Here is a 27587-nt window from a genome sequence, read left to right as displayed (position 1 = left end):
GGAACTCTGCTGAGAGAGTTCTGACCTGCCTTGGAGTGCTTGCCCAGTCTTGGAGCCTCAGGAGGTCGTTTTTTTCTGTGTTTGGGAGCTGGGAAGCAGAAGCGTGAACAAGAGTGACTGGTACCCAACGCATCATCCGATTGCGTGTCGCAAGACGAGAGTGCGTGGAAAATTTCATCGCGGCACCATCGCAACACGCAGGGTCTCCGCATCGCCGAGTGCGTCGAGCATCGTCCCGAAGCGTGAAGCTTCCTGCCATTGCGAGGGTTGTCGCAGAATCAGTTTGCGGGCCGCACCACTGCCGGTGCGTGAAAAGTCTCCAGTCAGCGGGTGCGTCGACGCAGAGTCCCGTTCCGTGGCGCATCGAGAGTTGCGGCGCTGGAAGGCCACGCTGCGCCACGCATCGCACCACATCGAAGAGTGTCGCATCGAACCTGTGCGTGAAGCTTCCCCCTAAGAAACCTACGCAACGAAGGCAAAAGTCATCGCATTCTCCCCTTACAGATCGGAGCCGGCGTATCCACCTCTGCTGCGTGAAGCAGGGCTGCTGCAAAGCCTCCCCAGGATCTCAGGAGTATCGCATCGCCTTTGCAAGCTTCCTTGTTATAGCTTTTGGGAACCTTATCGCAACTACAGGTACTGTTGGGCACGAAAGTGTCGCATTTTGTGCATTGAGAGTCGCATTGTGCAGGACACTGACTTTTACATCCTGGAGTACTTTCTGCAAACTCTTGAACTATCTTTAAAGTAACCTTTTGAAGTATATGTTGGTTTGTCTGTAATATTTGGTCTTGTGAAGTTTTTAGTAAAGATACCTTATTTTTCTAAAACTGGTGTGGAGTAAATCTGTGGTGTTTTCACTGTGTTACTGTGAGTGTTGGTACAAATACTTTACACATTGCCTTTGATAGCCTAGACTGCTCAGGCCAAGCTACCTAGAGGGTGAGCAGGGGTTATCTTAACAGTGTATCCCCCTTTCCCTGACTAGAAGCAAGGGTCCCTGCTTGGACAGTGGTACCTACCCTGCCAACTAGAGACCCCCAGATCTAACACAAACCATAACTGAACTTGACAAATTATCAATAAAGTAGATATGTTTTCCGGCATCTGGTGGATTTGAGACCTACCGAAGCTCAGAACACAATAATAATGTATGTATGGTGTCTTTAGTATCTGGAGATTTAGGTAGAAATGAAGGAATTTGATAACAAACCTTTTTCCCCTTCACTCTATTGGCCCACATTATTTTCTCTTTGCATCCCCGGCATCTGTGGTGAAAAATAATTGTTTTTTTAATTCAATAGGGGAAGGCAAATGTGAGAATATTTAGCTACTCCTATGTCTCCTATTACTGTCAACAATGGCCTGAAACTAGAATGTGTTTGGGTGCCTCTGCTGTTTAATCTATATGTTTTGGATGTCAGTCAAACAATAGTAATCAGCATCAAGCCCTCCAAAACAAGACCACCATCAGCTCTCTTGATGCAGTACACAGACAGCCCAGTTCAGCAGGACCACATTAGGCCAGGCCTCCAACACTATACACGCTCTTGCCAAATATTGGCAATTGCGTAAACTGGAAATTAATCACAGTAAATCAAAAGTGGTTGTGCCAATAAACTTCTTTTTGGATTCATGGCAAGATATAGACGGTGCAGATGGAAAGTTCACAGTTTAAGCTCAGAACAGCAGTAGGATCATGATTAAAACAATAGCTCCAGTTCAGATGTTTCCCTTTGTATTGATAATCAGTGTACGCCTGCACCGAAGAACCTTGAGATTCTGAATCAAGGTGTCTTTTATAAAACAAGTACAACTATTCAATGAACTCGAGATTCCAAATGAAGGGATTCCATGAACACAATGTACTGAGAGCTCCTTGCATTACAGTCCTGTGGGTGACTGGATAAGAATTGAGTGGATTCAAACACTAGTGTGCCAGATTTGAGTCTTTATAGACTGAGAGATTTTGTATTTTCATCTATAGTAAAGTGTCTAAAAATATTTTATGGGAAAATGTTATTTAAAAGTCCTGAAGCGGGTGGTTTCAGGAATTTAATCAATCGAAATGCATCGACAAAGCATATTGGCATAATCTATTAACAATGAACGCTTATATATGAAAAAACAGTTCATGGTTGTACAGTGATATTAATTGATAGATATGTTTTAATTTTAAGAGCATATGTATGAGCTTGACATTTATGCTTCTTCCTATTGTTTGCGAGATGTGTTTATGTGTTTTTTGTTCTAACAATACTTAAAAAAATAAATTAATGAATATTTGTAATAACAATAATTAGCCTTGAATTAAAATTTTAGATATGCATGTGGTTGTTTTCACAGTGTTGTCATAATATAATTTTATTACATTATTAATATAATTTATGAGTGGTTTGTAATTAAGTGAGATAAGTAGGGTAATTTAAGGGAATATCTTTTCAGTTTCTGTTCAGAAAATACCCCATTATAGTTATACTAATAAACAACTGCAGCTTCAGGTTTTTGGGGACCCTGGACGGGAAAAATTGGAACAAATAAAAGCTTACCTGGGAAACTATTTGGGAACTCAAGGAATCATACAAGACCATTTGGCATATATGGTAAACAAGATCCTGCCATTGACTCGTGAAGCTATCAAAAAGGTTTTCTTGGCCCTCCATAATGCCACTATTGCAACTTATATAAATGAAATTAATGCCAGCATTACTATATGGCTTTGAAGCATATCCTTTGTTCTTTTGCACTCAACTGAACAGCTTTCGATAAAACCTTTTCAGAACAATCTTTGGTCTTCCATGCTGAACTCTACAAGATCAAATCAGCTTAGAATGTATTTTCGCGGATCAGTCTTTTACCCATAATGCATCTAATGTAGGACTTTGGTTCAGACTGCACATTCAGAAGTGGAGACATTTACAGCATCACTGAGAAAAGAACAGGACTCAGGCATAATCCTTTATAGAACCCCATGGCATGAAGCCCAAACCTCGCTCACACACACATTGAATCTGACACTGTTAGGGGATCATGGAGTTACATACAATTGCTTCAAGAACATTTTAAAGAAGAACATGAAAAGAAACTCGCATGTTAATAATTGTTGAATGTTTAAGAAGAGTGCACTTAGCATTCAAATAAACTCTGTCTATGAATCTAATCGAAGTCAGGTTTGTCACGTCCCTCCGTGATCCTGAGAAACAACATTTCAATACTGCGCCTGAGTTTTGGCCTGTGTAATAGGAGAAATTTGCTAATCCTGAAAGAAAATAGCATGAAAAAATACCAGAAGTCATTTCTGTGATTGCAAATTTGAAAGCTTGGCACATGTGATCTGCCGTTATCCGATTTTTGCATGCGACCACAAAAATGCTTACATACATCATTTGGCAGACTTGTTCTTCGACCCTGTAGCAAGGCCATTGAACATGGTTTAAAAGGCAATGACAGAAGCCTCGTATCGAGCTTTATAAAATGTATTAGGGTTTTATCTTTGGAACAGACCTAATAAAAAAAGTGATGTCATAGTACCTTTAAGCAGAGTGACTGTTTTTTGTTTTTTTTATGAATACCCCAAAAACAGTATTTAGGGAACCTTTTTGTGAAGTAATTTAAACTGATAGCCATAGACAAAGTCGAGTGGACAGATTTTTTAGATTTTATCCTTTTGTTATAGGTAATTTATAATTTTGCAGATCAACTAATATCTGTTTAATTAACGGTCTATAAGTATGCTGCTATTTTGTGATGAAGGAATCTGATAAAATATGCTTGGCGACACAAAAAGACTGCAAAATATACTTTTGGTTGGAGGATTTGTCCCCCAAACAAAGGTCTTGTAGGAAAGCACTTCCCACCACAAAACACACATTAAATTCCTACTACAACACAGGTCACTGACAAGCACCCGTGGCAGCACTAGAAGGAAATTATTCTCCACTTACCATCTGACTGCCCCTCCCCCATTGCCCCATTCACACAGGAACTGACAAGTCTCTTACAGACCAGCAGAAGTGAAAAATAGCCTTCAATTTTTGATATATTAAACCCAATATCTTTAAATATCCACTTATTTACTAACACAGATGTAGAAAAATACATTTGAGCTGCTCATGGCGGGATAAATACATTTCTCGGGAAGACTTGCTATACAGATGTTAACTGTCTGCATGTGAACAGCTGGAATCCTTCATCTTGCCTGAACAGAAACAGGTTAATGTGCAAAACAGTACTGCGTCAGTATTGTAATACCTGGTGTGCTTCCCATACAGTGAAAAGGAAATGTTAGGTAGTTTTCTCTGTAATTTGGTGGCACCATTGTGTGGCACCCAGTGGCTGATGAGTACCTTCACCTGATGGAAGCACTGACCCTGATCCTGATGGACAACATTTTTTAACTTATGATTATCCAATACTAGTGCATGACAGTCCAGAGCCAAGGAAGGCTTTTAGCCTATCCACATGGAGAACCATGTATCTACAATCAATATAAAATGACAACTTTTACCAAGTGCTTTCTGAAAATCATGTATGGTTCGAGCTCTTGTGTCCTTGGTGTGTGGGAGGCCCACTTTTTTGTTGTTGAGAAAGCAGCAGGATAATTTGAGCACATACTGAAGGATCAGTGCCAATAAGCAGATATATGTTACAGCAAAGGGAAATAAAATTCCAGTTTGCAGAGACATACGGTTTACATTTTCATCTCAGCTCACATTTGTTTGAACTGCATTTTATATAAATATTAAATCAGAAAAGTTCCAATGTGCTTCAAATTGATCAAATGAAATAATACAGACAGCGGCTTATGGTCAAATCAGGAGAAAAAAATGTTTCCTTTAAGGTGCATTGTTATGGTATGCTTTATATTGGGCGTAGGAACCTTTCATTGATTGGCAGGCATGGGAGATAAGTTTCATGAAGTAGTTGTACGACAGGCGTTCCCAAATTTGGATGCTTTGTCAAGATGACCATTTGTCTTCTAGCTGAAATGTGCCCTTCCTCTAATCCTAGTAAAAATGCTGTTGAAATCAGAGAGGTTGACCCAGCACGTGAATCACACCTTCGAAGAAGGACTTCCTTTCACTATCAGGGGTGTACCGCCACACAAACAGAAGAAAGCGTGGTCTGTATTCTCACTGGGGAAAATGTGGAGGCCAACGCAACAGGACAAGTCATTTACAACGCGAGCTGAGCCACGCGTGCCATTTCAATGCAAGCGGAACAACGCTTGCCTTAACCGTGCATATGCCTGTACCACGCATTTGCCACATACACGCATATGCCTTAACGATGCATATGTGTGGTTAAGGCAGTCAGTGGTCTCGATGCAGAGCGGATGGGCAGGAAGAGGAATAGAAAGGATCGGGAGAGGAAGGACTGGGACGTAGCTTGGAAATTGGGCTGGGGCCAGGTTTTGGGGATGGAGGGCAGTTTTTAGGGCTCAGGGTGGGATGGAGGGGGGCAGGGTAGTTTTTAAGGCTGGGACCGGGTTTTCCGGCTCAGACTGGGGGGGAAGGGGCAGTTTTCAGGGCTGGGGGTCAATTTTAGGGCTTGGGTGGGGAGTTAGGGTAGGTTTTAGGGCTGCGGCTGGGTGGATTGCAGGGCTAGGGTACTGGGTATTTTTAAGGCTCAGAGCGAGGGGAGGGGCTGGGGTGTGATCTTTACCACGCATCCCTTTACCAATCATGCCTTTAGAATGAAATTCGTTGTAAAGGTATGTATGGGAAAGGCATGTGTGGTAAAGATGCGGGCGTGGTTCAGACAACGTTGTTTAGGCATGCATGGATAAGGCATGTTGATAGGGCATGCATGGTTGTGTCATACAGCCCAATGCAACTCCCGACAGAAACCAGACTAGAGTCCACTACAGAGGTAATCTACGTTTTGCATTGACTAACCAAGCTGGAAGTTTAAAGGGGGCACAAAAGGTCCAGCGGGCTCTCAAGGGACCCGATCGGGGATAAAGCCTCTGGCAGCATTGCCAGGCGGGGGGTGGCCAAGGTTATGGGGATTAATGCTGTCGCTGGACAGTCATGGTTCCATCTTCTCAGTGCTTCGCAGGGTTTCTTGTTGGACTGTACATCTCACATTCTATCGCTGGGGAGCACAGAGCACCCTCTCATAGTGTTCCTGTAGCTGCCAACATTGGGAGCATTTTAAATGAAGCTGAACTGAAGTTTCGAGTGTATCCAGAATGCGCTATATGAGCACAGCAGGGCAGTGCTTTGTTACTGTAATATGTGATGGCTGGCACTTTGATGGATTAAGGGTGACATAAGCCTTAACATGAGTTCCTCTTATTCACTGTTGTGTCAGAAACATACAAGCATATTTGGGGTGCACGGGCCCTTCCTCCCCGGGCCTAGGCAGCTTTGCACCCGCAGCAGTACAGCCGTGCACAAGGGCTGATGAGTGACAGGAGGTTGACCTCGTATCTGCTAAGCCGAACCACGTGACTGTTTTTCGATCATTTGCAGCCTGGTTTCTGCTGCTACAAAACAGGGTAACAGGGCAATGAACAGATGAGGGCATCACCCTCACTGTAGGCAGACTTTTGTAAGTCCAAGACACCTATGATAGAAGGCCGGCTTTATTGGGAGAAAGATAAAAAGCAACAACGACCCCAGGCAGGCGCAGCTCCAGCTGTCGCCAACCTTCCAGATGCCATGTCACGACAACCGCATTGGAACGTCACGATATAATAGAGAACCCATTATTATGACACAACACAGACTAATACCCAAGATGGTAACCAGGTGTGAGCTGACATCATTTTTAATTGTCCAACGACATAGCTCATTTTTTTTGTTATTACAAACCGGTCGTGTACAAAACATGGTCACAAACTGTCCACAATACAGACATTATTCATTTTAGTTTGAAATATAGTCATATTATAATGTAAAACAGCAAATTATGGCTGACATTTTTGCCTCGCGTTCTGCTGTGGAGTAGCGACCAGTATAAAGAAGAATACAGAAGAAAAATGAGATTAGGACACGAGTGTAAGTATGTGCTTCTATGAAGACCTCTTTTGTTTACCAAATCCTAACATGTAAAAGGATAAGGTTGTAAAATATCACATTCATATCCTCTCGTAAGGAATCCACTGACTGCCAGTAACCTGCAGCCCTTTAAATGTAAAGCACATAGTGGCAAACGCGCACCAGGACCACAGCCTCGGGTTCCTTTCGCCTGCTGGCCCCTGAGGATAGCCGGTCGCTCAGAAGAATCCCGCCTAATCAACTCTACTTGCCACACACAGTTTGATAATTGGATACGATGGGAGAGGAGGACTTATTGTAATACTTCTCACTGTGGAGGCAAGAAAATCGTTTTCTATTTCCGGCTTAAAGCGTAATTAAATTGTGTGATCTTGGATACATGACTCGATTTAGAGTTCCCAAATCTGCCGACATTTAAAGTGCTTAGAATCACGCTAAACAGCATGATTTTGACGTATATGAAAAGAGGATGCAGACAAGAGGCCTTGCGCCCTGTGTAGGACATTAATATTTATTCTTTCTGAATAAGTAATGTCTCCAAGTGCGAAGATCATTTTAATGGTAGCTACCTTCCTGTGGCGCTAGGGGGCGCACAGCCAACGGGGCAGGAGTGGGGGAACACAAAGAAGCAGGCACGGAGGTGAACGAGTCGAGGCATTTCACCCGGAGCTTTGACTCACTCCCACAGCACGAGCTGCTGCTCCAGCGAGCCCCTCCCCACCTGCATTAACCACTTCCCATTACCTCCAAGCAGGCTTTTCACGGGATCCATTACACAGTGTGGGGGTTTTATAAGGCTGTAATGTTCTGGAGCCATTTTCACTGCGGCTTGGAGCCGAGTCAAACGGCAACAAATTGAGTGCTGCCACTGGCAACTGACGGGGTCTGCTGTCACGATATGAAATACACATCCGGAAACATACGAACGTCACCAAACATGCCAAGCAATGCAACCCTGATGCCCCCGCCTTGCAACGCCCTGCTCACAAACTTACTGATGACATCACAATAGACATCAATGACATCAACGATGATATCACATATGACATAGCCAATAGGAACAGAGGTGGTTTATGCATGGTGTGCAGCACACAAATACATTCTATGTTCGACCATGGGCTCCATAGATTGTGAGTGGTTTACAGAATTAAATACTAATAGACTGGATTAAAGAAAGAGCCATCAACTTGAATGCCAAAGGGTTTCTCATGATCAGTTTAGAACGAGAGATGAGATGCTACAAAGACCAGGGCCATATGACCCTCTCCCTTTAGGATTCTCATTGCACGAGTTTGCGTTCCTGAAGTTCCAAAGGGTCTGAAAGAGTGCAGACATGTTAGGCAACCAAGATTCAGTCATAGGGAGGAGGTCCATGGCCTGCGGAGAGGTAGCACTGCTTCTGAGGGACGGTAGACACACATGAGCAAATATCAATCAGCATGCATGCTATTTTAGGTAGTGATTGTGATGCAGTTTTTCCAAAAAAAAAAGTTTTGATGTGGATGATGTTTTCAGATTAATGGCGCTGCCAATGTTTCTTGATCTGATTCATGTTTCTCGCAGGCTCTACATATAGTTTAACACGATGGATGGGAGACGCGTAAAGCACAAGACACCTGGGCACCCAGGGTGAGCAGGTCGAAATAAATCAGAACTGAAAACAGTTTGTTTTATACTTCTGCGCTGATCTGTAAAATGTATCAAAGAATATTAGCAAAATATAATCCGGGTAATGAGCAGTGTAATGCTACAGTGTTACAAGGCCCATTTATGTTCAATCAAAGGATAGATAGACAGACAGACAGACAGACAGACAGACAGACAGACAGACAGACAGACAGACAGACAGACAGACAGATAGATAGATAGATAGATAGATAGATAGATAGATAGATAGATAGATAGATAGATAGATAGATGCAATAGCATACATGAGTAAAGTAGTTCCAAAATGTGGTGTAAGGATATTGCAAGTCATAGAAGAGTTCTGCACACAAATGGAGGAACGAGGCTCAATGAGCAGCGGCGTCTGCCACCAACTGAAACTGGTAGGGTGGCGGGGGCAGAGGGGAGGGTGACAAATACAAAAAGAAAAAACACTTACCTGCTGCTGCACTCCGCTATGCTCTCGTCGCATCTGGAAGCAGAAAGTGGATGGGCCGAAGGGCGCAGGCTCCCCACCCAATCCAGACGCTGCTCTACACGAGAGCAGAACCAGGATGGTGCCTGGGAGCCTGTGGGGTTTCTCCAACTTGGCTGTCCAATACAGCTGAGCTGGAGAAACGTAAGTGCGCCTGTGTGTCTGACCAGCCTGACATGGCCGGGCAAACACATATATGCGTACTTATAAGTGCAGAGTACTCCTCCCTGCCCTGGCTCGGGCCGCCCCTCTTGTCAGACATAAATAACTCCGACAGATATAAATATAACCATAATAACAACGTGTTATTATCGTTTTATTTATCAAGTGCTGGAATTGGGGCGTTGCTCCTCGGCCATTACAGAGGAGCCGCCCCGGTCAATGAGAGTTCCTTAAGCAAGTCAGCATATTCGGATAGTATCAGGGGCGACGCCTCTGTAATGGCAGAGGAGCGCCGCCCCTGCTAAAAAAGGAAACATAAAATGATAATAAAAGTATTTTTATTACAATTGTATTTTTCCCTGACTGGCAGCTGATGACGCGAGTCTTCAGCTGGGCAGGGCCAGGAAATCCTGTGTGACAGGCATGGGAGGGGGAAGAGTGGGGGGCAATGTTAAGTGCGCATGTCTGTTTGGCCGGCCGTTTTAGGCCGGGCAAACGGACATGTGCACTTAAATTTCTCCAACCCAGCTGTTTTGCACAGCCGGGTTGGAGAAACACCACAGGCTCCCAGATAATGTCTGAGCGGCAAACACAGCCATTCAGACCATTCCCAGCGCTTCTCTCATGCTAGGAATAGTAATCCCAGTATGAGAGTAGCACTGGGATTGGCGTCTGGGAGCCTGCGCAGTGTGCAGCCGGAGTCCAGGATTGGAGGAGATAAGTATGGTGGTGGCCAAAGCGGCAGGTAAGTGTAATTTTAATAATTTTAAAAATGTGTTTAGTTTTGATTGTCCCCCCCAACTGCCTTACCACTAAGCAACGATAGCAGCCGCCACTGGATAGTATATTTCCATTATAACACATGGCCACGCTGTCACCCCCCTCAAACTTCAAATAATTCCTTAGTCTCTCACTCATTCTAATCAACGAGATATTCACGTTACAGAAAATGTATAATTAATGGGCAATCTCTCATGTGATTAAAAACAAAAAAATTAAGCAGCTTGTAATTTCTTGCAACCACATCACCTTAAGAAGATAGATGTAAGTCAGTATCGAAGATCTTTTTGTGCTTTAGAATGTGTAACATGCAGATAGATTCCTTAACCTCAGCAGTGTACTACATAGATAGGCATTTCACCATGAACAACCAATGGCTGTGGATTTTCAGTATGGAAGGTTAAGAGGTAATCGGTCTCCAAAGCTGGACTTCACCGTAATTGTTCTGGCGCAGGAGGCGGCTTTCCACGGGGCCTGCTGGCAGCAGACACTTTGATGGCACGATGCAACTGTAAAAACCATACACTGGAAGACTACATCATGCTCTTATTACAAGCATTAGTAATGCTGCAAGTGTACTGTAATAAGAAAATTAGAGCTTTAGTTAATTTTTCTCATGAATTGATTAAAGGCTTGAATGTATTATAGTCCTTTAATGCTATCAAGGGTTCCTGCTGACAAAATAAACAAGCATTGGCATAGCCGATAGGTCTCGCCTTTGGAACCTTATAAGTGTTTAGCCATGCAACAGCATAACTAAACACTTATAAGGTCCCAAAAGCGAGACCTATTGGCTATGCCAAGTGGCCCTGCGGCCGCAAAAGTCAAAGTGATCGCGATCAAACATCAAAGCGGCCGTGAAAGTAAAAGTAATCGCGGTAAAAGTTGCGCGCGTGCCCGCGCACATGCACTGTAGCTCTAGGCTGGCTTGGTAGCACTTTTTGGAGCCCTCTCAACAAATCTCGCCAGACCAACGCATGCGCTGGGTCAGGCGAGACCTAAAAACTAAGGCCTCTTCGGAGGCATTCAAGAGCTGTAGTACATGCCAAATTATATGTTTCATTTGAAAAAAACAAAGAACGTTTTTAAAAAAAAACCGCAAATCTGGGTTCCACATCATTTGAATTTGATAGCATGATCCCACTGCCTTTTGTACAACAATTCAGATGCAACGTCAGTGGGAGCATCAAGATCTCCAGGAGATTTAGAAATGAAAACAGTAAGGCCACACACCTCTAGACACAGAACCCCTCGGGGATGGTTCAACCCATGGCTAGCCCCCCAGGCGGAAAATCTCTGAGATACCCACAAATAGCTGCGGCTTGATCCAGCTGCTGACCCATTTGTATGCACATTCACTGAACTGCTATGGGAACATTTATAGCTAAATACATTTTCCTTTCTAAAGGTGGCTGGATTCAGCTACCTTTTTTGTAAAACCAGAAAGTTCATGTTTTTACTGGCTATCTATGTTCAACAACTCATAAGCAGTAATTAAATCTATTTCTTAAATGGTCCACTGCAAATTCAAGCAGAGGCATTCATCGAGGCGTGAGCAAAGTAGACCAGAGTGACTATGTAGGAATATTGCATAAGAAACATTGTCCTACAAAAATATAATGAGCTAAATACGGACTACTAAAATATCGCGAAGGTAAGTATAGATTTAACACTATTAACTGCATGTGAAAATACTTTAATGATATACATTGTCAGGGTACACATATTTGAGGTTAACTGTGGTAAACGTATACTTAATACGTATATTTGCCTTCGCTTATATTTTTGTGGTCTATATTTAGATCACGATTTTTTGTAGAATTATACTGCACTCGTGATATTCTGGTAGCAAATCAGAGGAGGAGACCGCCAAATAAAACACATTTTCATAAAAATGTAATCCACATTGTCTGTGCAAGGGCCAAACATGAAAATAAGGGGAGTCTGACAAACATGGCTGATGACCCTTCCTCAGATTCCTGGAGCATCTTTTCAGACTTAGTCATATTTAAAGAGCACAATCAGACCTCATCACCCGCAGCTGAAACCTTCAAACAGGGTGGAAAGCATTCCACCCAATTAAGACGAACGTGCTGTTTTCAATGAAATGACCTTTTGTCTCATGCAGATGTGATGCTAATGCAGAACTGAAAACGTCCTGTCTCATGTCAAATACGAATAAAGTCTCATGAGATTATTGTGTGGGATTACTCTGGGGCACAATCTTTTACTGCGCACAGTAAACATAATGGTGCAGCATGAATTTCACAAAAAAATCTTATAACATTTGTCCACTTTTAGCCATTTTTCTTTCCTCCACAACACTTTTTTGCATTCTTCACAATAAGAACAACCTGGAACAAAACACAAGCTAGAAGGAATTCTGATGTTTAAACTCACTTTATATATAGAACATCTTCAGAAGAGCCATATACCACCTTCTTGAGCTTTTCAAAACTCTTGAAATTAGATGCACCCCTCTTATTCACATTCCATACCGCGACCATAGGACTACTCCATGACCATGTAGTCATTCTACATGCAGACATCTATCGGGCTGCCACCAGCACTTAAGGAGAGTTTGTACTCTACACCATCAGGTGACTGAAGGTTGGAAATGATCAACCGATCCTTAATTCATTTGTAACTAGGAACTGCACCCTGACACACAGAGAGGTCACATTACAAGTCCATGCTCGACAATACTGCACTAAAGCCCAGTTTTGTTTTCTGGAGGGTAGCGGGAGGAAGAGGGGTTTCATTTACAGCTTCTTTTTCATGGACCCATTGGTGATCTTTTGCTTTTACTTGAGTTCATCATCTGATTTAAGGGATGCTGCTAGATTATTCTCACCACCTCTCAAGATTCAGTATGGTGCAAGTAAAGCTTTCCTTAGCTACTTTACATAAAACTTAAATACTGTTGCACAACCAACAAACCTCTTGTAACTAAGCACCCCTGGTGCCTCAAACAATTCACTGGCGCAGTTTTACCCCCACACAACCTGCGGCAGCTTAACCACAATGGATTTTCCCGCCCTCACTTTGCCATGTATATAGTTTTCTTTGTATGTCGCCCACCTATAGACGGGTGCCATTTTGATGTCTTGGGAAGAGTGTGTGGTTTTATGAGGGAGTGATATTCCCCAGAGAAATCCCCGATTCCCTCCACCCCATTACCACATTCCCTCAGTACACTGCTTTTCATTTTGACAGCAGGAAGGTGTGAGGCAGGCGATTGGGGGCTCCAGTCGTGTGGTTTTGAGTTTCCTGTGGCACACTGACTGCATGGCTTTCCAGACCTACAACCAAGATCGACACACAACCTTATGTCCCATAGCTCATTCCACCACAGCTCTGGTTTTCTGCACTATTGCAGAGAAAGTCTGCAGTTTTTCAGAGAAAGAAACAGGCAGCGTGCCATTAGAGAAAGCATCTCGTATTGTATCACTCCACATCAAAACACAGAAATACAGTCCAAAATGGGTGTTGTTTTAAGGTAATTTAAATAGTATGGTAGCATCCTAAAAGCTTTAGTTTTTTGGCTGGGCTCTGTGTGGGTCTTGGCATGCCAACATTTCTGTAGATCTGAGCCAAGATATTTCTGTGGAGCACTGTGAACTGAGACAGACTGCTAAAATGAAAATGAGAAGGTTGGGCGTGACGTGGGGGTGGGACAGGGGCTGTGCCTGTCCCTTCCTGCATGAGCAGACTTTCGTAGCAGCCTCTCTGTAAACCTACCGGTGTACCTGCCTCCAAATGAGTACCACCCAGATGAAGTCTACATTGGAGCTCCTGTGATAAATGTGCAAATGTATTTATTTAATGTAGTTTGCAATACTCTACATATAGTTCAACGATATGTATCAAGGGTTGGGATGTAGGACGCAGGATAGCTGGAGGGAGGTACTGGAAAGAAGTTAGGGACTGGATATTGAAGGGATATGTCGATGATCAGGATGTAAAGCAATTTACTGCATCATCATCTTTTTCATACAAATGTACAATTTTCACCCTTTTCCCCTATAATAATTTTTAAAGTGTGTTTTTCGGCGGGGTTTTATCTTTCATAGGACAGGACTGTTTCAGGTTCATAATGTGGTCCAACCCCATAGAACGCAGGTATTTTTAAAGCACATTTATCTGAATAACAAACAGGGCCGGCTTTAGAGCTGGTGGCGCGTGGAGCGACAATCACTTTTGGCGCCCCCACTTCCCATGACCGCCTCCTCGGATTCTCTCACTACCACCTTCAAAAAGTGTCCCTCATCTCTCCTATCATAAGATATTGCGAAGCACAGTGCCCCCCCTGTGGTCAGAGCGCCCCCCTCCACAGGTCAGTGCCCAGTGCAGCCGCACCAGTCGCACTGCCCTAAAGCCGGCCCTGATAACAAACGTTTATGGGTACTCAACTCGAGGGTGTCCATTTCATGGACCTCGGTTGGATGAAAGGCTCAGTAGAGCCACTGGGGTTGGTCCTGTGACCATGGTTCAAGCACAGATGCCTGCAGCTGCAGCTGCAGTAAATGCACTAGCCCACCGAGCCATGAGACCTGGCTCTTCTTAACAATGCAGGTTGGTGCAGTAGTCACACCTATAAGAACCCATGAGCAGTGCTAGGGTACATCACAAATACGCGCGTGGCTATTAAAAAGATTAAAGTGGATCATCATAGCAATAAAAAGCTGCACATCACACCTAAAACGTAAATAGAATGGAAAACAATTGCCATATTTTTATATTTATTATCCGTCTTATCTGCCACATTCACCGCTCACTGTCCGCCATAGAGGACCATGTCAAACTTTACCATAGAACTATGAGTAAATAATACCAGTATGCATCGCATTAGCATCCAGGCCTAGGCTGTGTCGGATGAATGCACCGTGTGCTCTGTGGAAAGGTACCAATGCTTCATTTCATCACATATGCAATGTTCTGTTGAGCGACAAAACTGGCAGGATATGAAGCCAAAACAGTAAACTGAAGAAGGCAAAATGCATTTAATCTCAAACATAAAACACAGACCAGCAGGTGATCACTTGGTGAAAGCTTTGACACTTTGACAAGTGTCAAAGCGATTTCCTTGCACAAAATGTCTTTCACATACTCAAGTGCTGAGGCAGCCACTGATGCTTAAGGGGTCTGTAATCATGTGCTAAAGGGGATTCACATCACCATGTGCAAGGCAGGGGTTGGTACGCATCTCCCATCATCTGAGAACAAATGTAATGCAATAAATAATGCTACTGGGACAGTTTTTTTTATATATCACATGCCCCCTGAGTTTGTTACCATTCAGAGAAAAATTGACTTATGGAAATTAGCAAGAGGGTAGACGCTGCACCATGAACTCGTGATTTTGAGGTTAGACGGATTTTCCACTTGGGAGAAAGTGCATCCCCCTATGAGCACAGAAACACACGGGGTGATAAACGGCAAGGTGGTGGACATTTCCACTCATATTAAACATCTCATACACAGTGCGCGTGTCGCAGCAGCAAGTCAAGACGTCTTTAATGATAACAAACTGAGTGCAATCCAATCTTACATCTTGGATCCAACAGGTACCGTCTTCACAAGTGACCATAAACAGTACACTTTCCGTGAATCCCATAGGAAGCCAAAGGAGACCTTGCAATAAACACCAAATTCAGCCTGTGATGCTTGGTGGGTCTTACTGCTTATGTAGGTTGAGTTTTTACTGGGATCGCCAGGGTTCTGGAACGGTCTTTATAAAAACTATTGCAACATGGTCTATAATCGGGCTCCCACAGCAGTGAGTCCTAACACCAACTAGGAATCAGAATGAGCGAGACAGGTTATGCGTAAACCGGAGGACGAGCCAGTGCATCATACCACCTGTGAAAGATCTTAGTTAACACCGGAGCAAACGATCACAGTTAAAATGTTATACACAATTTCAAAGCCTGTGGTGGAACCAGCCGGGACCACCAGCATTAACTCAAGCCTTACTATACCCCAAGGTGACACCGGATATCAGACAGACCCAGACTGATCAAGACTCTCCATTATAAAATACAGAAAGCACAGGGGAAAAACAATCAAAAGGCAGGGATGTGGCACCACAAAGAACGGAATCCCTACAATGGCCTATTCCAGCTAGAGTCCTTAAAAAAGCCCCCAGGTGCCCTTGTCCATGAAAGACTTTCTCCAGTCTGCAGCTGGTACTGGGGCCCACAACATGGATCACCTGAGACCACCTCCTTGGATGCAAATTTGCACTCTAGCTGGGAGTGATTTAGACCTTCTACACAAGAAACAAGGCCAACAATTTTCAGCCCTGGGGCACTTTGTCGATCTTGGTATCCGCGAAGTGACTAAGGCAGCCCTCAATCATGTTGCAAAATAAATAAACACGTTCATAAAGAAACAGAGCATTATACAAGATGCGGAAATGGATCGGAGAGGAGCTGGGTTCTTACTTTGCCTTGAAATTCTGCTTAGAAAAATGCTACATTTTTCGACTCAACAGTGTAGCTTGACAATTGCCCTGCAAATAATCTGATTCTGTCAGAGCAGCAACACAAACAAATGCAAGTGCTGAGCAAGCTTCCCAATTACCATAACGTATTTGTTTTTAGAACGGAGAATGTTTTACCATATTTAAAATGTATTGCTTTGTTTTTGCAAGGCATCTGGTGCAGGCATGATGTATACACCAGAAAATTGATTCCAACAGTTCACGCAATTCACACTGTAAATCTTTGCATCCAAAGTAGCTTTACGCCGGCACGAGGCACCAGCATGTGCATAGCGGGGAGGTCTGTTCTGCTGATCTGGAGAGGAATTGAATAATATGGAATAACGGTGTTTACAAACGTGAGAATTATTACAGCTCATTGAGGATCAGGCGACAACAGGTGGCTTTGAATATCCTCTTTGAACGCTGCCGCGGCTCCCTCAGCCCACTTCTGATGAAGGTTTCTATATAATGAGAAGCAGCTAAATTATACCGTGAGGTCCACAAGGATTACCCTGGTGGAAAATTCCTTTTGCTCAGTTACAAACAGTTTCTACAGGATTTAGACCCGATTCCTGGCTTACGGGTATTTAGGACATCCGGCAAACTGCGATGCTCCTTTACACTTTAAATTAGTTACTGGTGTCTAGTGGTGCATAGTATCCTTAATTTGCCATGTTCTATTTAACAAGTAAAGTTTACCTTGCTTTCTCCACAGGAGCTATAAAACAATTTCCCAAAAACTAAAAATGCTGCACCTGGATCAAGTTAAAGCCCATTGCAAATGTCCAAATGGAGTTTTCAGCACTACCCCCTGGAGTGAGTGAGATGAAACGACCTCCCAACCCCCAGCACTGTTAGACCTGAGGCTGGCACAGCAGATGAGAGATGTTTCCTATATGGAAACCATCTCACAGAGCACCTTGCACTATCCCACTCTCCGATGAGTGTCAGCATCAGACTCAGATTGAAATACCTGCAAAATGCCAGGAGACCATCGTGTGATAACCCTGAATGCATGTGGTCCATTAGAGGGGGGTGTGTGGGCAAGAATCCTCGATTTGATTCCATCCAAAACCAGTAGAGATGATGGTTTATAGCAGCTTTTCAAAGCATATGATGAAACTGGATCTGACGTACACAAAGGATTGACAGAAGGAAGTGTTATGTTCTATTGTTATGTTATCAGTGTTTTCATAGCGCACTAATCACCCGTGAGGGCATCCATGAGCTATATATAACAAACCTGTGCTGCACACAATGACAACTGCTACTTAATCAGTTACATTGAAAAACAATTTGCTTGAACTGGTACACTCGTACAAAAAACATTTACACCGATTGGTGCAATTTTTATTTAACTGCTCTATTCGTGCAAATAGTGCATTTACAACCATTGAATCTGGTGAATGTCGGTGCAATCTGAGCTTTGGACAAACAGTGGCCTTTGACCTGTCTAATGCCATCAACACGTACACTAATCTGTTTGAGACAGTAAATCATCTGCCCCTCAGGGCATTCGCCGAAGCAGCCACATCACACTGAAAGGGTTCCCTGGAATGAAACTACCCCCCTGATGTCAGCAGCAGCAGCACACCGTGCCGGAAGCTCTTCCTATCACCTTTGACAGGCCACTATCAAAGCTCTCCCGTAGATCTCGCTGAAACCACACACAACACTGGCACAAAGTTGTACTTGTTCTTTTGGCACGGTCGGCTCTGCAACAACACAGGACTGCAGGCAGCAAACAACCGGATACACCATCTAAGGAAAGCTTTCTTGGCACAAAAAGAAAGAGCACGTACAGCGAATGCCCTACGCTTAGTACATTATGCTGATTGTTCTTCAAACACAACCTCCTCCTCAGGAGTACGAACCCTCTCCAAGTGGACCAGCTGCAAGTAGGAGCCACCCCACTGCAAACAACTACAAACGTGTTGCTGAAGCAAACGATACATGTGCACAGAAAAAGAAGAAAGAATATCTTGATGAGGAGACGGACAGATAAATCCACACCCCTCCATGCCGTGTGGGAACCTCATGAACCATTCTGGGAGTTGCAGCCTCGGTTGACTGGCATTAGACCCTCTTTCTTAAAATGTAGATTATAACTGTGAAGGGAAAGTGCAGGACTGATGCAGGCCCAATGCCAATCAATAAGCACCTGAAGATATGTCAGAACTGTGGTATTGCAAGCAAGACTCGCAAGTTCTCATGTCATGGTCCCCTCAACAGCAAGCCAGGTTCCATATTTGTGGTGGCTTTGTACACAATATCCGTCAGTTGAGGACCGAGGACTCTAGAAATGGTCCAGACCTGTTACCTTCCGGTGACAACTGGTAGTTGAAACCAAGGTAGATGCAGTGCGCTCGAAGCTGTTTCCAGTGCCTTGCTGGACAGGTTTGTAACCATTGATGTGAATTGCATTGAGCGAGGACTGACATCTTCTTCAAATCCTCCTTCGCGTAAGATCTTAGACTCCTAATCCACCAACTTGTCAATGACTGGAGATTACATAAAAATGCCGTATTTCAAGACTGCACTGAGGTCCTCTTCCCATAGCTGTTACTTTTAGCATTTTCTCAGGGATCAGCCTTCTGACGAGAATATGAAATCAGCGGTGACAATCATACGAGGGACTCCCGGAGTTTCTACAGGGCTGGCGTCTTCTTTTTGCAGTAGATTCTGACGAGTTTGCTCAGTTTTCCTTCATCATGGCCTTGAGTGACACCCACTGTCAATGATCTATTGATTGTTTTGGTCAGGGGTTACCAATCAATCAGAAGCTGATATCTACCCAGGTGTACTACATGCTCCAACATTTCTACAGGGGCTTTTGCTCCAGCAGTGACAACCAACAACAAAAGTACAAATACTCAGTAGGGCTCCTGTATTTAAGGCATCCGCCTTCCTCTAAATCTCCTCAAATGATTCCGCTTTACATTGGCAAACTTCTAGAACAGTGCCTGCTGCAAATGAGGCAAAAGCAAACAAAGAAGGTGCAGTTCTCGACCAGGTCTCTGGAAGCTCCTGGTTCCATGTGGCCAGCAAAAGATTATATTTGGTGCTCCCAGTGTCAGGGGCTGCTGCAGGAAGACCCACATGCAACACCAGCATCACAGGCCATCCTCGCGGCGCCTTCTAAAATCACAGAGGGCAAACACTGGAACTCAGCAAGTATGGCCATGTCTGGCACCGGAGAGGTAGAACATAGACATACTGGGAAGAGTTGGTTTTAAGCGTTCATCTCACAATAAGGTAACCACCGAACAAGCAGCCACGTCCATCTCTGCAGCCCTTTTGAGAAACCAGCTGAGATGAGCAATTAGATCAAAGAAGAGCCTTATCTGAACAGCATGGTCCAGGTGAACACTGGTAGTCCTGCCTGGTGCTCCAAAGAAGCAAGGGAGAAGTACATTTCAGTCCTATTTTCTCCATTCCATTGGAACCTCAGTGGAGCCTAGACAGGGAGGGGTACAACAGTTTGTGCCTTGCCCAGAACTACAGAACTTCAGCAGTCCCCTAACTTCAGATGGCTTGATGAGATAGCCCGTCTTCAAAGGGGAACGACACTTAACATAGGATGAGGGGATACAGAGTCCCTTTATAGGTCCTGCCGGGGTAAAGAGTAGTAGGGGAACAAAAGGGAAGACAGAAGGTTTCAAATGGTGTGAGAGGTGTAGGTCTCAGCGAATAAAGAATTGAAGGGAAGTGGACACAGGAGAGCAAGAGGTACAACAACAATGAACCTGAGTGGGCAACTCCAACCTCAAGTGCGAGGGCAACAGCCGCCAGTGGTCTGAAGACATGAATCTTTCAACCATCAACGGCACCGATGCCTGGAGTAGCAGGCGGCTGCGCTCTGCCTCATTTTGTAAGCTTATAACTTATGGATATGATAAAAGAATCTGATTTCACAAATCCCAAAGATTTAAAATGAACCCTAAAAGCTCCAGCAGATCCTACATTTCAATCTAAGAATGTTTGCTTATCTAAAGTGAGGCCCGCAGTGTGGAGGTGGTTCATGGGTCACCAGCAGGCACTAGAGCTCCAGCCCTAACCCTGCATAGAGGGTCAGTGATAGTGTAGTGGGGCTGCGCTTACACACATGAAACAATGGCCGAGCCAGCATACTGGATGCAGGAAACAGCGGCGTGGCAGAATTACCTGATACTGGGCTAGGACCATTGGAGTGGCTTGATGGCTACCACAAAAGCAACAGTGTCTGAGACTACACAGGGGATGTCATAGTCAATTCAGCCGTATGGAGCTCAAGGCACACATGAGCTATAGGCTGTTTCTAAGTTATACGGGTGGTATGACAAAGTTCATGGTGACCCTCTGGGTTATCGTCTGACCTGGAGGTGCCTACCCACACAATAGTTCACCAGAAGCTGTGTCTATGCCCTGGACATGGGTGTTCACAGAGTTAATGTTCATTTCTTTAAACTTGTGGACCAGAGGCTGAGTCAGCAGCCTGAAGGTGGAGGCACACTGTAAGTGTATTACACATGTGCATACGAAATTAGTCTTGCATTCCACAGCTTAATGCGCATAAGAGCACGTAATCGTCTGGCCAGACACGGTCAACAGAAAATGAATCTGTGCCTTCAAGGTGGCTACACAGTGAGGCCTGTTGGAATCACAAATATGCACCAGAGGTTCAGGCAGTACCTCGCAGACCTGCAAATGAGTGTATGTTTGGAACAAGGCAGTGGGCGCAGATTGAGAATGGAGGTATGTGTGAAAAACACGCACAAGAGGGTGGGTATGTGTCTATGAAGCGGCTGCATACTAAGGCTCGCATGTGTGTCATACAAGTGCAACAGATGCTGAGCTTGCACCATGAGTATGTCTGCGTACACAAACTTGTGGAATCTGCCCACATACATGCTCCAGTGACTGAGTCTGTACCTCGAAAGGAACAGCACATGATGCTGGTGCGAGACTGTTAACACATGAGAGAGTTGTGCCCTTGGGATGGGCTCACAGTTGTGCAGGTATCTGGTTATACGTGCACCAGAGGTTTGCCTGGCACCAAGACAGTGCACAGAGAAGAATGTGGATGTTTGTTGCACTAAAGCTCGTTTGAGTCTGGTCCTGTTGTTCAACACAGGTTATGCTCGATCCCTGGAGGTGGAAGCACTCAGTCATAAATTATAAAGGTGCGTGGTCAAGCACGTGCCCCGAAGGCTTAGCGTACACTCTTGCTGCGCTGGCCCACTAAGCCTTGTGCTGATGTGGCTGTACAAATATACCTAAAGTTGAAACAGAACACTGAAGGAGGTTCCATACAGTAGAGCTTGGAGTTCAGTTCACAGACGTGCACCACGGGTTGCACCTGCACCCTGGATGTGGTTACACACTAGGACTTTTTGTTGTCTCCATGCCTGTGCCTTCCAGCCTTTGGCTTCCCACAAGAAGAGGCTGCACAGAGAGGACTGTGGGTGTCTGGTCCTATAGGTGGAATTGATGCTGATTCTGTTCCTTGGCGAAGGTGGCCCACAAGGGTTTATTAGTGTTTGGTCCCACAAGTGCATCAAAGCCTGCGCCTGCACCCTAAAGTTGCTTATACACAGATTGTGGCTGTTGTTTCTGCCTGTGTCCAAGGATGTGCGTGCATAATGAAGATGGCAGCAATCAAAGGTTAGCGAGGGTCACACGAGAGTGTGAGAGAATGAGCATGCTCCCTGGAGATGGAACCACTCTAAGGCTTGGAGTGCTATACCGACACACTTGCATCAGACTCTGAGTCTGCCCCTTGGAGGTGGCTCCACTCTGAGGCTTGGAGTGCTATACCGACACACTTGCATCAGACTCTGAGTCTGCCCCTTGGAGGTGGCTCCACTCTGAGGCTTGGAGTGCTATACTGACACACTTGCATCAGACTCCGAGTCTGCCCCCTGGAGGTGGCTCCACTCTGAGGCTTGGAGTGCTATACCGACACACTTGCATCAGACTCCGAGTCTGCCCCCTGGAGGTGGCTCCACTCTGAGGCTTGGAGTGCTATACCGACACACTTGCATCAGACTCCGAGTCTGCCCCCTGGAGGTGGCTCCACTCTGAGGCTTGGAGTGCTATACCGACACACTTGCATCAGACTCCGAGTCTGCCCCCTGGAGGTGGCTCCACTCTGAGGCTTGGAGTGCTATACCGACACACTTGCATCAGACTCCGAGTCTGCCCCCTGGAGGTGGCTCCACTCTGAGGCTTGGAGTGCTATACCGACACACTTGCATCAGACTCCGAGTTTGCCCCCTGGAGGTGGCTCCACTCTGAGGCTTGGAGTGCTATACCGACACACTTGCATCAGACTCCGAGTCTGCCCCCTGAAGGTGGCTCCACTCTGAGGCTTGTGGACGTCTTGCACGTGTGCACCACGGAAAGAACCTGCTCTCTGGGGGTGGCTCACTCTGAGGCTTGTGGATATCTTGCACGAGTGCACCATTGAATGAACCTGCTCCTTGGGGGTGGCCCTGCTCTGAGGCTTGAGGACGTCTTACACTTGTGCACCATGAAATTAACCTGCTCCCTTAAAAGATGGCCCCACTCTGAGGCTTGCGGATGTCTTGCACGTGTGCACCATGGAACGAACCTGCTCCCTGGGGGGTGGTACCATTTTGCGGCTTGTGAACGTCATGCTCACGTGCACCAAGGACTGAACCAGCTCCCTGGAGGTGGACCCATTGTGAGGCTTGTGAACGTCTTGCATGTGTGCACCATTGAATGAACCTGCTCCCTGGTGGTGGCCCCTCTCTGAGGCTTGAGGACATCTTGCATTTGTGCAACATGGAACAAACCTGCTCCCTGGAGGTGGCCCCAGTGTAAGGCTTGGGGACGTCTTCCACACGTGCAGCAAGGATTGAATCTGCACCCTAGGGGTGGCCCAAGTCTGGCTTGGAGACGTCTTGCACTTGGGCACCAAAGAATAAACCTGCTCTCTGGAGGTGGCCCCAGTCTGAGGCTTGTGGACGTCTTGCACACGTGCACCAATGAATTAACCTGCTCCCTTGAGGTGGCCCCAGTCTAAGGCTTGTGGCCTCTTTCACACGTGCACCAATGAATAAACCTGCTCCCTGGAGGTGGCCCCAGTCTGAGGCTTGGGGACGTCTTGCTCACGTGCACCAATGAATGAACCTGCTCCCTTGAGGTGGCCCCAGTCTAAGGCTTGTGGACCTCTTGCACACGTGCACCAATGAATGAACCTGCTCCCTGGAAGTGGCCCCAGTCTGCGGTTTGGGGACGTCTTGCACACGTGCACCAACTAATGAACCTGCTCTCTAGATGTGGCCCCAGCCTACGGCTTGAGGACGTCTTGCACACGTGCACCAATGAATGAACCTGCTCCCTGGAGGTGGCCCCAGTCTGAGGCTTGGGGACGTCTTGCTCACGTGCACCAATGAATGAACCTGCTCCCTGGAGGTGGCCCCAGTCTGAGGCTTGGTGACTTCTTGCACACGTGCAGCAAGGACTGAATCTGCACCCTAGGGATGGCCCCAGTCTCAGGATTGAGGACGTCTTGCACATGTGCAGCAAGGACTGAATCTGCACCCTAGGGGTGGCCCAAGTCTGAGCCTTGACGACGTCTTGCACACGTGCACCAATGAATTAACCTGCTCCCTGGAGGTGGCCCCAGTCTGAGGCTTGAGGACGTCTTGCACATGTGCAGCAAGGATTGGATCTGCACCACAGGGGTGGCCCAAGTCTGAGCCTTGAGGACGTCTTGCACACGTGCACCAATGAATGTACCTGCTTCCTGGAAGTGGCCCCAGTCTGCGGTTTGAGGACGTCTTGCACACGTGCACCAATGAATGAACCTGCTCTCTAGAGGTGGCCCCAGCCTACGGCTTGGGGACGTCTTGCACATGTGCACCAATGAATGAACCTGCTCCCTTGAGGTGGTCCCAGTCTGAGGCTTGTGGACGTCTTGCACATGTGCACCAATTAATGAACCTGCTTCCTGAGGGTGGCCCTACTCAGGTTTGTGGACGTCTTGCACACGTGCACCAATGAATGAACCTGCTCCCTTGAGGTGGACCCAGTCTGAGGCTTGGGGACGTCTTGCACACGTGCACCAATTAATGAACCTGCTCCCTTGAGGTGGACCCAGTCTGAGGCTTGTGGACATCTTGCACACGTGCACCAATGAATGAACCTGCTCCCTGGAGGTGGCCCCACTCTGAGGCTTGGGGACGTCTTGCACACGTGCACCAATGAATGAACCTGCTCCCTGGAGGTGGCCCCACTCTGAGGCTTGGGGACGTCTTGCACACGTGCACCAATGAATGAACCTGCTCCCTTGAGGTGGACCCAGTCTGAGGCTTGTGGACGTCTTGCACACGTGCACCAATGAATGAACCTGCTCCCTTGAGGTGGACCCAGTCTGAGGCTTGTGGACGTCTTGCACACGTGCACCAATGAATGAACCTGCTCCCTGGAGGTGGCCCCACTCTGAGGCTTGGGGACGTCTTGCACACGTGCACCAATGAATGAACCTGCTCCCTTGAGGTGGACCCAGTCTGAGGCTTGTGGACGTCTTGCACACGTGCACCAATGAATGAACCTGCTCCCTGGAGGTGGCCCCACTCTGAGGCTTGGGGACGTCTTGCACACGTGCACCAATGAATGAACCTGCTCCCTTGAGGTGGACCCAGTCTCAGGCTTGGGGACGTCTTGCACACGTGCACCAATGAATGAACCTGCTCCCTTGAGGTGGACCCAGTCTGAGGCTTGTGGACGTCTTGCACACGTGCACCAATGAATGAACCTGCTCCCTGGAGGTGGACCCAGCCTAAGGCTTGGGGACGTCTTGCACATGTGCAGCAAGGATTGAATCTGCACCCTAGGGGTGGCCCCAAGTCTGAGGCTTGAGGACGCCTTGCACTTGTGCACCAATGAATGAACCTGCTCCCTGAGGGTGGCCCCACTCAGGTTTGTGGACGTCTTGCTCACGTGCACCAAGGACGAACCCTCCTCCCTGTGGGTGGATGCACAGAGACGCCCGGGACCGTCTGGAGTTAACGAGGCAATCCATTATCCAGGAGATTTTCCCTGCTACGTTCTCAGACCCTCTAATAGTTACAAGTTACTGACCTGGTGGCCCCAGTAACACCGGGGCAAGATAAGCGGCTCGGATCTCAAAAAGCAACCCCTCCCTTCAAGAGAAACACATTCTCTTGCCTTAGAATCACAACGTAGAACCCTTGTCCACACACAAAAGCGGCCCACCTGCACACGAAAAACACCACGCTCCCCTCGTAAAACCTCTGACAGGCATCCCCCGCCACCCGGTCCCCTGCGAGAGGAGCACCTCTACAAAACAAACACGGAGACGGAGCACGGCCGGCCCCTCCCCGCCACAGCGACATCCCCCCTCCCTCCCCGTGCAAGCGAAATCCCATCACAGCATCAGCACCAGCCTGGCATCATTTCAATGCAGCACACCACAGTGAACCAGTCCCAGCCAATGTCATCTCGCCCCCTCCCCGCCAGCACCATCGCCCCCACCGCTTTCACTACAATGTGCACTTGAGAAAAAAAAACGAGACAAGCCCAAAAATGCAAAGGCAGAGGAGACAGCGGGCAGGCGCCCAGAACAATGAGACATTCTGCACACGTCTGGCTTACCTCCAAAGCTTCCAAAGTGACAAAGCTGGCCACGGAGAAGCCGTCTATGATGTCTTCTTCTGCAGAGGAAGATTCCTTCCTCTTCCTCCTGGGGGGCCTGGGGCGGGCGGGGGGCTCCCTGTTTTCATCCCTCTCGGAGCCAGAGGAGGACAGGGAGCGCCCGAGCCGGCCCCCACCCCTGCCGCCCCGGGAGGACCCCTTTCTCTCCCAGTCCCTATCCCTCTGGGACCGGGACCTCCGCTTCTTGGCCAGCCGGTGGTGGCGGTGGTGGTAGCGCGGACCCTCCATCATCTCAGAGCCCCCGCCAGCGGGGAGGGCTGCTCCCCGCGCACGGACCTCACCGACGGCGGCCACGAGAGGGTGATGATGGTGGAGGGTGAAAATAAAACAAGAGAAAAATGTAGTAATCCGGGATCCGGGTGTGACTCCGCGCAGGGGGTGCTCCTGGCAATCCAAGGAAAGTGATGGCTGCTCCCAGGTCTGCTCGTGCAACTCACCAGGCAGCCGATAAATCACAATAGCGGAATGCTTTGATCAGGACCGGCTCTGCTTCCAAACTGTACATTTTCAGGCTGCAGCATCATTCTTTTTTTATTATTTCTCCTTTGTTTTTTTCCCCTATTGGATAAATAACTTGCAAGCAATAGACCCCTGGCCTTGCAAGCATCCAGATGGCAGTGCCAAGGAAGGGAGGGGAGGAGGCATGGGGGAGCGGGGGGGAGAGACAATCGAGCGCCAGACAGAAACTGACACCAGTGGGGAAAATCTCCAGTGGGGATGAAGCGAGTTCGCATGTCCCAGCTCTTCCCGTGCACCGGCTGCTCCTGGGTCCGCAGGGGAGCGGGGGTCCGGGGGAGACCTCGACTCCGGCGTGGCCCCGGGCCCCTGTCCTACCACGGTGTCCACGCGGGGGGAACTTTCCCTGCCGCCGCTGCCCGGGGTGGTGTGGAAGCAGGCTGAGCCCTGGAATAAGTTGCGGGCATGCGTGCTGCAGCTGGCGAGCCTGCGCACTGCAGCTCCGGGAAGGCGAGAGGGAGCCGGCGGTGGCTGGAGAGCCCAGCCAAATGTCACCGGGTTCAAGCCTGAAGTTCACCTGTGCCCCTGTCCCTGGCCGGCCCTCCTTGTTAGAGCGCGCAGCAGAGACGGGGTGGTCTAAAAAGATGTTCCCTATAGGCAGGTGCCTCGTGAAGGCCGTTGGGGCTGGGGCTGAGCCAGTCTCGTAAAATATTTCACGTCTGGCAAGTCCTAACTGAACGTTTTCTGTCTACCTGTCTTGAAGTTGTAATTATTTTGGTTGTTATCATAGTTATCTGGGGGAAGTTTGGTTCAGTAAGGGGCACGAAATGTTGTGGACTGACTGGAGTAATTAGGCCCGAGAAAAAAAATAATT

General features: G+C 46.9%; 1 protein-coding gene across 4 annotated transcripts in view; it reads right to left on the bottom strand.

Annotated features, from left to right (window-relative positions):
• Positions 1-27201, bottom strand: part of AUTS2 (activator of transcription and developmental regulator AUTS2) — a 2674869-nt gene extending 2647668 nt beyond the window's left edge. For 2 of the 4 annotated variants that reach the window (XM_085649809.1, XM_085649808.1), the window contains exon 1: positions 26198-27201. In XM_085649809.1, coding sequence (XP_085505935.1) covers positions 26198-26488 — 291 coding nt within the window. In that variant the 5' untranslated portion in view covers positions 26489-27201. The remainder of the gene's footprint in view (positions 1-26197) is intronic. The other 2 variants (XM_085649807.1, XM_085649810.1) reach the window with 2 other exon arrangements.
• Between the last annotated feature and the right edge of the window lie 386 nt (positions 27202-27587).

The sequence above is a fragment of the Triturus cristatus genome, chromosome 3_2 (genome assembly GCF_964204655.1).
Source record: "Triturus cristatus chromosome 3_2, aTriCri1.1, whole genome shotgun sequence".
NCBI classification, from domain to species: domain Eukaryota; kingdom Metazoa; phylum Chordata; class Amphibia; order Caudata; family Salamandridae; genus Triturus; species Triturus cristatus.
Note: the sequence above shows the minus strand (reverse complement) of the source record. Positions and strands in the feature narration are given on the sequence as shown.